A 14684-nucleotide genomic window follows, 5' to 3' on the forward strand; every position below is an offset into this window, starting at 1 on the left:
CATGCCATCCAGAGCTGACCACGTGGGCTGCCGCCCCTTTGCTGTAGCTAGTGTTTTCAGGGCACTCACACTTAGGTTGGAAGTTATTTTCCTCCTTTTAGAAAACATTTCATTCTTTGAGTCTTCTTGTTTTAGGAAATCAGTTGAATTTGCATTTGCTGAGATATGGTTAAGCATCCTGTTTGCTTGCTGCTGACGCAGCCTCTCGTGCCGTGATACCTTTCTGATGAATTGCTGGTGGAAAATCACCCTGGAGAAGACAAAAATCTAATTTTCCCTGTTAATTACCACCGTACATCTGTGTACTTACCTTGACAAAAGAGTAGTTTGTTGAAGTGAAGTGTTATTAGCTCTCATATTCTTTGCTAATAAGGTAGCTATTTCAGGGATATTTTTGATGATATTTTTAAAAAATAAACGGAAAGCATTGTAGAACTCTGGTAATTGTTTGTGGGAAACATATCCATACGCTGCTGAGTGGCTCTCGTGTGTGATCGGGTGCATGTTTTCTCTAAAAAGAATATAATACTTCACAAAGTAAGTGCTGTCCATCTCCCCGCATCTTTGAGACCCATTGGTGTTTCTGCCACATCCTGAGCATTTTTCCAGTTCATGACTGCACTGTCCCATCCTTTTTCCCAAACCAGCCCCTTCCTCTAGCAGAGCGGCGCGGCTGTGCCAGGTCTGCCCAGGGACCTTCATGCTCTTGGTGTGCTCGTCGCTGCGCGGGGTGGCATTCGGGTCCGCCTGTAGCAAGGAAGGGGAAGGCTTGCCCTGTATGCGGAGGACTTGTTAAGCACTTAGATCCATTTGGGGTCCAGGTCTTGTTTATTAAAAGAGTAAAACGGACTTCAGTTTCTCACTCCGTAATACCCATGTTTTGATCTGCTGTGGGATTATGCATTGGTCGTGAAGTTTCTTAAAATCTAGTGAAACATGTTTTGTAGTATTACACAGGTAACGGGAAAAGCTTGTCTGCAGGAGTGTACAAATCTAGTGGGAACTAAACATTTTGTTTTAGGTTTTCCTTTATAAATCATTCTGAGAGGTTTTAAGGTATATCATTTAGTCTTGGCTTCCCTGGTGCTCTGGGTTACTTGGAAAAGTAAGCATGTTCGTCTTATCTCTCACGTCACATTGCTGGCCGTCTCCTTGGTAGCAGCTCACCTAAGGATGATTGAGCCTCCGGAGTCACTTCACACCCTGGACTCTCAAGACCTGTCTGTCCTAATGTTTCCTCCTGACGGAGGAGTGGTCCTGGGGGCAGGGCGACCCACTGAGCAAACAGAACTGCAGTCAGGTGGTGGGGACATGGAAGGACGACAGGTATTTCCATCAGTCTGTCTCCTTCTTGTCCTTCACCGTGAAATATCGGAATAGTGTCGGGGCGGGCATGCCCTTCTGGATGTGGTTAGAGACCCTCACACCTCTCTTCTTCACTGCCCCTCCTCTGGTCTTATTTCTGCAGGCAGGCATGGCGCCTGGGAATAGGCCAGGCTGGTGTGTGCAGGTGAAGCCTGGAGGTGTTGTGTCATCAGGAGCACAGGGACTTATCTGGGGAGGTGGGGGTTCTTTCTGCACTTGACCCCAAGGGGAGCACTTTCTTAGTTTTATTTCAAAGGATAAGTTTTCCTTGTTGCCATATTCAGGGAAGGTAGGAATCAAGCTGTTTGGGGCCAGCGGTTGCACATCACTGCTGTGGCACCCTTAGCCAGCAGAGTGATTTCATTATGAAGGTGCGCCTGCCAGAGGGCCTTCCTGGAGAGAGGGGTCCTCAGGGCAGTGGCAGTAGCGGCGAGCGGGAGCGGGCTCGTCTGGGCTGAAGGCTGACCTTTGCCTTCACCCTATGTCTGGGTGGCAGATCCCACACCGCATTAGTGCCTCCTGGGAGACTAGTGCCTCCTGGGAGGCAGTAGATCCAGGTCAGGGGCCCTTCCACGCATGCTGAATTCGTGTGAATTGATGGAAGGTTGTAATAAAGGAGTCTGTAGCCAAGAGGTCAGCTATACAGAGGATAGGACTGGAAACGAGTGAGGCTTGATTTTGGGGAAAATGACGGCTTTTTTCCCTCCTCTTTCTGTAGGCAGAGCAGTATCAAAAGAAGAATCGGAAGATGCTTGTGATTTTAATATTATTTGTCATCATTATTGTCCTCATTGTTGTCCTCGTCGGCGTGAAGTCTCACTAAGCGGCCTGGGGGCTGTGTGTGCCGCGTGGATCCGGGCGCCAGGGGCTGGGCTGCTGGCTGCCTGCGGAGGGCCCGGCCCCGCGTGGCCACCAGCATCTCGTGGACTCCTGCACAGTGCTGAAGCGAGGGGAGTGGGCTTCTGTTTTTCCTCCATTGTGGAGCATTTAAAGACCTTGGTACTGCTGCAGACTAGAGATGGAGCACTGTCATCAGTTACACTATCTTTTAGAAAGAGAAAATGAGTGGGACGTTTACAGCACTCCACAAGCTGTTCGATATTATTGTGAATAAGCTATTTTTCTTAGCAATCATGTCTGAGCAGCGTGTTAAAATCATTTCTGGGAAAAAAATTTTGAAAACCATCTGGTTTTTAAGGATTTGGTACCAAAAATTTATGGATAGAGGCAAAAATGCCTCTTCATCTTTCTCTCTATATTTTCCAGTTGAAAACAAACTGAGAAGTCCTTTAAGAATTTATAATCCATTCCCCATTACCTTAATTTCGCTTTTCCATCACTGTTAATGATCAGAGTAACAAAGTGTGAAAAATAAGAAACCATCATTGATGTTAATTAACACATTTAGATGGGCCAGTTAAAACAGCTTCATAAGTTTAAATTAATTGTAAATGGAGTATTCCTCATCTAAAATTTATGCATATTTTCTACTGTAAACCAAAAGGGGTTGCTGAGCAAAACCACCTAAATTTAAAAGTTGGTGATTTGAACTAACCTCGAATTAAAAGAAAGCTTGCCAGTGTCATGAATGTCACCAGAATTGGGCAGTGTGTCCCTGCACACATCCCCAGCCATCCTCACTCAATCCATTGCTCATATACTAACCACATAATGACCTGTTCAAACCAGCCACCATTTAATGAACTGTGAATTTACACAGAGGCCATTCTAAATGGGTCACCCCATTTGGGTCTGAAATTATTAACCAAACATCACTGCATTTCAAAGTAAAATATTCCACCAGAGGTGTGATTTATTGGCTCCCCCATTGCCACTTAATATGCCCAGAAAGTAGGCATGTTCCAGCAGGTGGTGGGAAGCAGGACCAGGCAGTCCCTTGTTTGTAAAGTGAGTGCGAATCAGATCACCAAAGTGGGGCTTTGTCATGTCCTTCCCTGTTATCAATATGGTGCTCAGATAGATCCCCAACTATAGAGTCATGAGGAAAGTGATGATGGCTTTAAAAACAGAAGTTGTTCATGTTTTCAGTTGCTCTTGAGACGCAAGTATAGTTTTAATGGTCTTTGTATATTTTTTATGGCTTTTCCATTGTTTTTATCTCTAATGGGTTACATTTTATTTGGACCAGTCTCGTAAAATGCTACTCTAGAATTTGACTTTGGAGTTGTTGCTAGAAATTTAAACCCCAGGCCAGAGATTCAAGTTGTCTCAGCCATTTCTTCCGAGGTTGTTGATGGCGCTGGGGAGCCACTGTTTTTTTTACGGATGTGGCCGTAGAATGATCAGCAGGTGTCCCTGGCATTTCAGGAAATAGCATGGTGTTCCCTGACAAGTATTTGTTAGGAAAGAAGGTCTGGGAATAAAAATCCAGCCCTTCCTTGATCGTCCCTGAAATGTGGGGCTTCTACAGCAGTTGAGGGTAGCTGTAGGCCTTCGTCCTCATCCCGCCCAACCATAACCCAACGACCAGCTGCTCCTAGGAGTGGAGCTGCTCAGACCAGGGGCTTCCCTCCCAGACGGTCTCTGATGGGGATACTGGATCACTGTTAAAGCTTTTAAAGCTGTCTTAACTATCCTTGAAGGAAAGTGACCCTTTAAGAAAGGGTCACCATTTATTTATATTTTCAGTGAATAGAGTGATTAGGGTTGGCTTTTGTCTCCCAACCCATTTGGGTGAAATCATGGATCTGATTAGAAGTGATTTTAAGGATCTCATTGGGGTGGTGGGACCGTCCATCCTGACTGAAATCAGGGCAATGCCAGCTAAAGCCCCAGCTGCTATGACCGTGACCTGGAGAGGGACGCAGCCTGCAGTCTGTGCGCCAGCTTGCTGGGCTCCTCAGAACACTGTCTTTCTCTGTTGAGCCTTTCCTGAGGGCAGATCAGCACAGGGGCAGTGAGAGAAGCTTAGTCATGCTGCCCTGAAGCTTCAGCTCCTTTCCTTGCTGAAGCCCATGTCTGTGGGAAGGCAGGGCCCTCCGTCTCCCTGAGTTGAGGCCAGCAGGGACACCTGCCCCTCTACGTGCTCCGTGATGGCTCTGTCAGCCTGGGCGTGGGGAGAAATGGGACCGTTTACTGTCAGGTCTCCAGAGCTCCTGATCTTACCCCAGATTGTGGCTAAAATCTACTGTCTCTGGTTTTATTAATTTGGGAGGGGGGTAGCTTCGCCATGGGCATGAAGCAGTGTTTGTCTAATGGATTGACGTCTCTCTGCTAATTGAGAGAGCATTATTTATTTGTTTTGACACAGTGCTTTCAGTGTTGTATCCTGGCTAATGGCTTCCTAAAGGTAATGAAACCCTCCCAACCTAATTGGTCAGATAAGACTTTTTTTTCTTGTGTGCTTAAATAAAGCAATTAGTGAAGCACTTCTATCCAACATGCCTTTTTTTGTCCTTTTTTTAAACTAATTTACTGTTATTGGAAACTTTTTGTACAATAAAGCAACTGTGCAGATTTAACAACATCCTGCAATCCTAGTGTTAATTTTGATGATGGGTTCATGTTTTTTTCAAACACATGGGGGCGGGGGGGCGGGTGGCAGGGTATTTGGGCTGATGACTATTTTGTACCCAAGGCCTTTGCCTCGATGTCTGAAGGTCTATCTATCTAGTGGACACTTTGAAAGGAACCAATCTCTTTGCTCTCCAGTAGACATAAAGGCAGATAATTGTCTCATGAAAATCTATGCTTTATATACATACCAAGAACCAGTTCTCACCTATTGAGGGGTCACAGCACAGAAGCACCCTCTTACTATGCTCTCCCCTCCTTTTTAACTGGACATTCTATTCCCCCAACTTCTCACAAGCCATTGGCTCTGCTCAATAATCAAATCCACTCCAAGGATAGGCATGTCCCCATGGGCTTTAAGAACATTCCAGACCAGTGATAGTGTTGAAGACCTCTATCCTGCTGAGGTCAGCTCTGTAGGGTGCGTGTGCTTCTTGCGTGGTAACCTCACGGGCTTTTTCCAACTGAGTTTTGGTGGCCCACGCTTGAAATGGTGCTACACAGATTGTACCTGCGTGCAGGTACAACCAGGCACATCGCCTATTGAGCAGAGGGCTGGAGACCCCGCGGGGCCTGGCCCTCAGGTGTGACTGGAAGGTTGGGTCTTTGGGTGGTTGCTCCTGAATGCCCCGGCGACTGTAGGACAGGCTGGGTGTAGGGTTATCCTTGTTGACAGTGCTGAACATCCTCTAAGACGGCGGTTCTCAACCTGTGGGTCTCGACCCCTTTGGCGGTCGAACGACCCTTTCACAGGGGTCGCCTAAGACCATCCTGCATATCAGATATTTACATTACGATTCATAACAGTAGCAACATTACAGTTATGAAGTAGCAACAAACATAATTTTATGGTTGGGTCACAACATGAGGAACTGTATTTAAAGGGCCAGAAGGTTGAGAACCACTGATTTAGATAATCAGGTCCCTTACTTAAGTCAAAATGTGGGAGCCACATAGAGACGTGGCTCACGTGGCTTCACAGGAGGACAGTCATTAGTTCGTGGCGGGGGTCGGATAGCGGTTTGGAGGTGCTGATTCTTTGATGAGTTATGAGTTTCCATTTCTTCTAAGACAGTTAGGCAGACTTGGTTCATTTGATGTTGCTACATTTTGGAACTTAGCACTGTGCCTGCATGTAAATGTGGGCCTTGAACGGTCAGTTTCTGTGTTAGCCTTAAAAACTAGATTTTCTCTCTCCAAACTCCCTTGACCACCCAGATGCCACCTCTTACCTTGTTGCCTGATGTTTTAGTTTAGTTTTGTTTTGAAATGGAAGGCAAACAACCCCTTTCAAAAAGATGGGTATTAGAGTGAACCAGTGAGGGCTCTGGGGGGTCGAATAGAGACTTCCAGCTCATCAGAAAGTGGCTCAGGTCTAGGACGTGGGGTCGGTGGGCTCTGTGTCCTGCACCCAACTCCACGCCGACCGTGACATCATTCTACCAGTCTGTGGTGGAGGCTTCTTACGCTGTAGGAACATTCCCAGAGTCAGGCGCACAGACTTGTGCAGTGACCTGGCCAGTGGAGGCAAAAGCAAACAGTCATTTGTCCAGTCGTCCTCATGAGCTCTCTGCACTGTCCTGAATGCTCAGGGTAATTGTGTGGGCCTGCTCTTGAGCTCGTCATCTGGGTAAAATGGACCATTTCAAGGAAACTGCATTCAACACAGTGTACATTTAGACCAGGCTTAGAATAAACCCCTGGGTTTAGTGTTTTCTGCTGGTCAGCTATTATTCTAGAATTGCTTTTAGCTAATCATCCAAATTCTGCCATTAGTAATCACCATTTCTCTCATTTTATAAAAACATGTCATAATGGAGGCTAAAGGGCTTGGGTTTGCATCATTTGTTCTCTTTCTCGGAGGAAGAGCTGAGGGAATCAGATATTTTTTTAACATGGTGTTCTGACTCAGGACACTGTAATAGGTCTCTGTTTCATCACCGCCCCTTTTCCAGATGGGTCGATGGAGACCCAGGTGTGGGCTTGCCGAGGTCACACAGCTAGTGTGACCCCGGGCTGGCACTAGAATCTTCCCTGTTCTCATGTCAAGACCAGTACTGCTTTTGCCATTTTAATTGTTCATTTCTTTGCATAAAATTAAATGACCTTCAAGAAAGATTTAATGGTCAAGATGTGATTTGGTAAAAGCTTCCTCAAGGATTTTTTTTCTATTGCAAAGATGAGACACGACTGAGGCTGAGAGAGGTTTGCAGACAGTGGTATGTCATTATCCCTCGCTCGGTTTTTCGTGTAATTGGTGCGAAGAGATTGCTGCTGGTGACTAAGCCTGCCACGGAGCGGAAAGGAATGATTCCGTGTGACGTGACTGGGTGCGCATACGTGGGCATTTGTGGCTGTTTCAAAAAAGTATATGTTATGCACAAAACGCCTACCAAAATGGATCGTGTCATTTTAACGTTGTAAATAATAAAAACATAGTCTCCAACAAAACTGATTTAACAGTTGCCCGAAAATGTAGCACTTCGTTCCCACACTGTGCCATGGCTAGAAATTGATTTTTTTAAATCCAATTAAGCCTTAAGGTTGGTTATCCATTTAAAAGGTCGGCCGAGTTAAACAATGACAGTACCTCAGTTCATGCTAATTATTAAATATACACGGAACTTCAGCACTTCCGTCCTGCCTCACGCAGGCACACATCATGTGTTTTGCACCACAGGGGCTGCGGAGGTCCCTGGCCATGATGCGGGCACGCCCGCAGACCATGAACCCTGACCTGGTAAGTCTCCGAGTGGTTGCCATCCCCATCATTCCTTCCCCTCCAATTTCTGCAGCCCACACTGGAGAGTTCTGGTCCCAGCAAACGACTCTCCCCACTCACCTCCCGTCTTCCCTTTTCTATGGCCCCAAGAGTATTGGGAAATGGAGTGTAACCTCTTACTTAAAGAAAAACAAAAGAGGGGAACTCTTGGTGTATATACACTAGGCTTCATGGGCTGCCAAGTTCATAATGTAATCGTGTTTTTAAAATAGTGCTTTATACTGTGTTCCCAGCATGTTAAGAAGAAGACTTCAAAATGTATTTTTCTAGTTCTCATAGGTAATGTGTAAGTATTGCTGAATTTACTAAGATCTTAGAACCACGACACGACCCTGATTGGAATGTCCTTTTCATTCTGCTAAATTGGGTTAGAATGTCCCTCGAGTTTCATAAATCATCAGGAAGGGTAAGTGGTGGTCTTTGCACTCTGGCATCTTAACCTGCATTGTAATGGAAGGAAGGCTGCCCCTTTTCAGTACTTTTCATCTGTGACTCTGAACTGGCCCAAAATATGGAACCTTCAGATTTAGTGAGAGAAAAAAATTAAATTCCCTTCTCATGGCCCTTAGAAAAACTAACAAATCTGGTTCATTTTTCCTTCCCCCACCCTTTCCTCACACTGCTCAGCCACCAAAACCCTTCTACTTTTTAAAAAGATCCGCATTTAGACACTACAGATAGAGGTGTTGTTTGACACAAGGTGTTTCTGGGAAAAGTGTGACTCAGGGTTTTGAAGAGTGAATCATGTTCAATGCACTAGGGAAACATCCTGCTTAAAGGACCCTGGAAGGGAAGGTTTTCTAAGGAAAAGAATTCTCCATCAAAATACACATTTGCCCTTCGTCTTGCTTTTCTATAATCTCCATTTCATATGCTGCTGTTTCCAGGAATGTGGAACCAGCATGCGGTCTGTTAATGATTTCTCTTTGCCTTCCTGTAGCACCGCCCCCTCAGGTCTTCATATGCCCTTGAAAACTTTTGCAACTACAAAAAAATAATTTTGCTGGTGTTCAGAAATAAATAGGAATTCAGTGCCCGAGACACGAGGGTTATTGCCACCTGACACCGTGCCCTTCTTGGAGAATAATTTAGACTGCTAGAATGACAAGGGACCTCCAAGAACAACTCGTTCAGCCCCCTCGTTTTATCAAAATGTCCTAGAAACGGATGTGAGAAGGAATGCTTTTAGTCATTAAGAAATGGCTCCCTGAGTACATTTTTATTAACACAGTGTCTAATCCCACTGATATTGGAAGGTAAGAACATCATGCTTTAGATGACATTACAAAATGTGCTTTTGAGGGAAAGTGCAAAAGATTGCATGCAATGAGCTATCTTTTGTGTCAGATACATGAATATATATGACCTGGTATTTTTTTAAAAAAGAAAAAAATAAAACCCAAGAATGATAAACAGAAAACTAATAAAAATGCTTCCCTGTGGAAGGATGAGTGAGGGGGAAAGGGTGGGAGGCCCAGGAGGTTCCCGCGAGCTTTCCTTTTTACAGTCTCGACCGTAGAAATGTTTTATGTATTCAAAAAATGGAAATGGAAGAGAAATGAGCACAGCAAAGCCTTACATAGTATACAGACAAGAGTACAGGAATTAGATGTACACCAGATAGACCACACCAAAACCAATAAATTCTGACTAGATCAGTGAAATGCATTCTAAGAACAGAAAAAGACAGTAGAGAAATCTTGAACTTCAGGTGTTAGGTCTATTGCCGGGAATGGAGACTGTCCGCTGAGTGTTGTAGGAACGGGTGAGTGAGTGTCCCTAGAAGGGAGATTAGGACCAGGGTTCTCACTGTGGGAGATGGAGACCGATCCGGGTGGCAGCAGGTGAGGGGGAGGTCAGCAGCGTGGGGTTTGAATTGAAGGAGTTGGTGTGGCCTCCTGAGATTAAGAAAACAAATCTTACTCCTGGCCTCTGAAAGGATCATAAACAATGACCAGGGAGCAGTGAGCTTACCTCCCACACAAACCTGGGTTTCTAGACACCCATTGTCCCAATTCACAGGACAGAGATTTCTTGAAGGAATGGCTGACTCTAGAGTTGGGCAAAGGAGGAACACAGCTGAGGGATCGTCTTAATGTTCCAGAAAGGACAGAAGTGCTCAAAAACAGATAGGAATGTTTGAAAAAGGCAGGAGCCGGCCTGGTGGGCTCAGCGGCCTCCGTGGGGACACTGGGGGCCGTGATACTGGAAGATACACACAAGCCATGGGGACAGGGTGGCTCCTGGGCATGCAGCCTTCGCACTCACATGGGGCCCACTTCTGGCTTACTTAGTGCTCTGCTGTTGCCATCTTGGAATTCTTTGTTGAAGAACGGGTTCTGCACCTTCAGCTCTGCACTGAGCCTCACAGTGCAGTCTTGAGGAGAGGGGAGGCAAGGAGGTCTGTACACAAGAATGGTGGATACCTGGCTGGTATTTCTCAGTGGTTAGAGCGTCGGCCTGCGCACCAGAGGATCTCAGGTTCAATTCCCAGTCAAGGGCACATACTTTGATTGCAAGTTTTGGATTGCAGGTTCCATCCCCAGCTGGTCGAGGCGTGTGTTGGAGGCAACCAATTGATATCTCTCTCTCACATCAATGTTTCTCTCTCACCCTCTGCCCCGCCCCCTTCCTTCCACTCTCTCTAAAAACCAATAGAAAAAATATCCTCTCTCCTTGGGTAAGGATTTAAAAATAAATTTAAAAAAAATAGCAGGTGCTGTGTGTGGAAGGAGGAGTTGGCCGCAGCTGATGCTTGATTCAGACAGACACCACCATTGCACACAAAAGCGAGGGGGGGGGGGGGGCGGAGGCCGCTGGAAACAGATCATCCTATTGTTCTCAGAGTGTCAAACCACACATTAGGAGGAGGAAACTGACCCTGATTCTATTAATTATGAAGGGTGATTTACATCTTCACCATGTGAACCCGTGGAAACCAAGCAACTAGCCTTGGCCAGTAATGGGAGCTTACATGGGTTACATGGCTTCTGATTGGGTGCCGTGGGAAACAATATGTATTATTGCCAAAAAACGTTCACACCAGATCTCACATAAGGAGACAACCAGGAGAGTCCAAACTGTGAGACCTCCAGGAAAGACCAAGGCAGGGGCAGTTCTGGATTCAAGGGAACAACCAGGTGGGATGCTTGATGCCCATTTGGATTCTGATTTTAAGAGAAAAGGCCATGAAGGACATTCTTGGGACAATTCAAGAAATTCCAGTGTAGACATTTTTTTTAGGTAATAACATTGCTTCAATGACAAATTGTCATGGATATGATCAGGATGTTATTGTGACTAGGGGGGTGTTGGAGGCTGTGTCCCTTCTTCCTAAGAAAGATGCAGTGAGGTATTTAGGGTTAAATGGTGCAGAAAAATAAATATCTGAATATAGGTAAAGAGTATAATTTCTACTGGCTTTTCAACTTTTCCATAAGTTAATGCATTTTTCAAGAGTTTCTAGAGAAAAGTTATTTTCATGGCGATTAGTACATTTTTCAATCCTTCGGGGAACCCTGAGTGCAAACCTTCCAGGTGGCACGTCTGACAATTTTTTAAAATTGATTTGAGAGAGAGAAACTGATGTGAGAGAGAACCATTGACCGGTTGCCTCCCGACCAGGGATCAAACCTTCCACCTTTTGAATGCAGTTGTGTCTGTCACGGGCTGCATTTGAGGAAACTGTCAGGCATTTGAAGTGGAATAATTCCTTAATTGGACTTCTCTCCAACCAACCGAGCTTCTGGCCAGGGCCACATGTGACAATATTTACAGAGTGCGACCAGGGCATTCCCCGATGCGCCGGCAGTGGGGGCCAGGGGAGGGAAGGCAGAGTCTGGCAGGTGGGCTCCCTTCTCGGCCAGCTGCTCCCAGGATGCCAAGGATGCACGTGGTTGGTGCTGAGCCCTTCCTCCTGTGAAGAAGGAAAGAGCAGGCCATTCTCAGCCAGGCACGAGCCCCACCTCTGCTTCACGCCAGTCCTGACTGAGGCATTTCCCCTGGCTTGCAGTTACCCACAAGGTCAAGTCCAAACTCCTTGGCTCGGTGTACATCGCACGCCCAGCCCATATCACTAAAGCTTTTGACGGTTCTGGATGGACCACACCCTTTAGTACTTTGGGCCCTTGCTGAAGGATTTCCTTGTCTGGGATCAGCCTGCCTGGCACACGCCTCACCCTCAGGACCCAACTCCCAATATCCTCCAGACTCAGCTCCCAGTGACTGGATTGCTGGGCTTTACTGCTGTACTTGCTCCCTACCCTTGCCACACACACACAACCACACCCCTCCCCCACTATATCCCCACAGTCTGACCCGGCCTGGAGCTCTTCAGAATTGAGATTCAATAAATCTATATTGAATGAATGAATGAAAACACTAGAAAGCTAAAACAAGTGCTCCCAGAGCAGGTGGGTGGTCAGTGTTTCCGTCTCCTATGAGGTGTGGTGGGATCTGGAGCTTCGTGGCTGTGGGTTGAGTCTGACAGGGATTAGGGGATTTAGTGCAGGTGAGCTCCAGCATGCAGTGAACACAGGCGTGTACAACTCACACACCCGGAGCCATCTCACATGATGTCATTCAGAAATGTGTCTAGAATATGAACTATATCCCAAAACTTCCTAATAAGTCCTGGGAACTTTATTCTGATTTCTTCCAGAAGTTTTTAGCCTTTTCCTCAATTCCTAAATTAAGTCTGAACACCCACTTGAGTTTGGAAGGAGTCTCAAGTCACCAAAAACTTAAGTTACTTCTCGGATTGCATTAAAGATCTGGTAAGTTATTTTGCATTTTTAAAAGAAAATGTAATTAAGGTGAGTTTTTTATTGATGGTGAAATATATTCCAACCTGTGGACTAACAGCTTCATAAAATGCATCTGAACAAAGTGCGCCTGTCTCAGTCTGAAGTCTGGAAAGTGCAGTGGAAAGTGTCCTTTCCTGGGAGGTATTTGTGTCTGTCACGGGCTGCATTTGAGGAAACTGTCAGGCATTTGAAGTGGAATAATTCCTTAATGTTCTGTTTAGTTTGGATTTCTTTGATTCAGGGGTGGCTTAAAACCAGAATCAGTAATGTCTGCTTCCAACAAGCACATCCCATTTTTTTTCTTGCTTTGTATGGAATAAGTGTTCAATAAATGTGGTTGCATTGAATCATCTCGTTCGTCCTGTCTTGGGGCCATCTAAAAGGAAAGAACCTCCCAAATCATCTCATCACCGACAGCTCCTTTCCTTTCCAGCTCCCCCTACACAGAGCCAGGATCTGGCTTTCTGAAACACTTCTTGGATCCTTCCACAGTTTGCAAAAGTAGATGGAGTGATTCAGACTCCCCAACCCACCACCATCACCCGTTCCTCCCCTTCTCTGTTCTCCAGGGACACCCTGGGTCTGCACTTTCTTGCCGGGCCTCTCCCCACTTAGATGCCTTCCCCTGTCTTGTTTGCCTGTGGGAGTCCCGTTTCATCCATCAGGCACAGCCTTACCTCCCTCACCCTCTGGGACGGTCCCCTGTTGCCTCACCCCTGCTAGAAAGCCCTGCGCTTGTCTGCAATGTGTTTGCAAACAAGAAAAGAGTGATAGATCTTCATACGTGCTCTTCATACCCTTTACAAATGTGTGAAAACATTCAGCTGCTGCAAAATCTTTTGAAGAAAATAAGATCCAATTAGCACCGACTTTTATGTCGGAAAGCTGAGGGTTTCGAAGGAATTCATTGCGCCATTCAAAAACTGTGTTTTGAGCACCTGCTCTGCCAGGCGCTGGAGAAAGCAGACAAAAAGACCTGCCTGCAGAATGCCGAAGCTCGAAGCTCGGAGTCTAGTGGGGTGTTTCCAAGGAACGGAGGGAGCAGCAGGGAAGGTGAAAGTGTGGCTGTGGTTGGATTACAAGTCAGGGAGGGAGACCGGAGAGGGGCTGAGCGCCTTGGGTGCCACACTAGGGAGTTGGCTTTGCTATTTCAAAGGCTGATCATGAAAAGGAAACAGTAAGAAGAGGGGTGGCAACCAAAAGGCCTTTGGATAATGACTCGGGTACAGCTTCCACAACTGGGTCATCAATCCCCAAATCTTGTACCTGAGCCACAGCAGGAGCCAGGACCCTCACCAACATCGTCCACCATCCACAAGGTGCCCCCAACACCCTTCAGGCACTGCCCCTCTTCAATGAGAGAACTCAGGTGCTGTCTTGTAAACCACTGACTTCCCCCCTTCTCCTATACCTTATCTCCCTAAACTGGGTGAGCCTGCAGCTTGCCCAGGCTGTTGCCAGGGGTGAGCGGCGGGAGGGGGGAGGGCACTCAACAAGGCAATAACCTGGACTTATAAGTGGCCACCCCCGACACAGCAACCTGGGCGGAAGGCCGCGTCCCTGACCCGCTGTCACTTCCAGGACAGTGCCTGGCACAGAGCAAGGGCCTGAGCGTTATGGAGGAACCCATTCAGTGAGGAAGGAGAGGCTTGACCATGCCCGGCAGGGGCTTTAACAACCTGGAGCTGGCACGGGTCCAAAAACCACTATGCCCATCCCAACCCGAGCCAGGCTGGTGTGGTCAGGGCAAGCCTGCCCGTGTGGGTCCCCCAGGTCACCACGGGGTCCTGAGACTCCTGGGCCTGCCTCCCGTGGGAACGGGGCCTGCTCGGGGCTCACGGACTCAGGACGGCGGGCGCTGCTGGGGTGGCCTTGCGGTTGGGCCTGAGTCTGCGGAGGCCCCGCTGGAGGCCAAGGCCGAGGTCCGCGGGCTCCGGCGGGCGGCCGGCCAGGCCCTTCGCCAGAGCGCCGTCCGCGGCGGTGCTTCCGGCTTGGAGGGCAGGACCTGCTTGGGGGCCTGCCCGGGTTCGGGGCCTGCTCGGGCGGAGGCCTGGAGCTCGGGGCCTGCTCGGAGTTTGGGGCCCGGACCTCGGGGTCCCCTCCGCGCGCCGGCCAGCCCTCCCCCCCTCGCGCCCCCTCGCGCTCCGGGCGGGCCCTGCACGTCTCCGCGAGCGGCCCGGAGCGGCGGGGGAGGCGGG

The 14684-nt window shown here is 47.5% G+C and overlaps 1 protein-coding gene across 10 annotated transcripts in view; it reads left to right on the forward strand.

Annotated features, from left to right (window-relative positions):
* STX16 (syntaxin 16) overlaps nucleotides 1-14684 on the forward strand; it is a 36859-nt gene that overhangs the window by 21289 nt on the left and 886 nt on the right. For 4 of the 10 annotated variants that reach the window (XM_006095432.2, XM_006095433.2, XM_006095434.2 and 1 more), the window contains one exon: nucleotides 2084-4852. In XM_006095432.2, the coding sequence (XP_006095494.1) occupies nucleotides 2084-2188 (105 nt within the window). In that variant the 3' untranslated portion in view covers nucleotides 2189-4852. The other 6 variants (XM_023759427.1, XM_023759428.1, XM_023759426.1 and 3 more) reach the window with 5 other exon arrangements.

This window comes from Myotis lucifugus, unplaced genomic scaffold, assembly GCF_000147115.1.
Source record: "Myotis lucifugus unplaced genomic scaffold, Myoluc2.0 scaffold_155, whole genome shotgun sequence".
Classification (NCBI taxonomy): Eukaryota; Metazoa; Chordata; class Mammalia; order Chiroptera; family Vespertilionidae; genus Myotis; species Myotis lucifugus.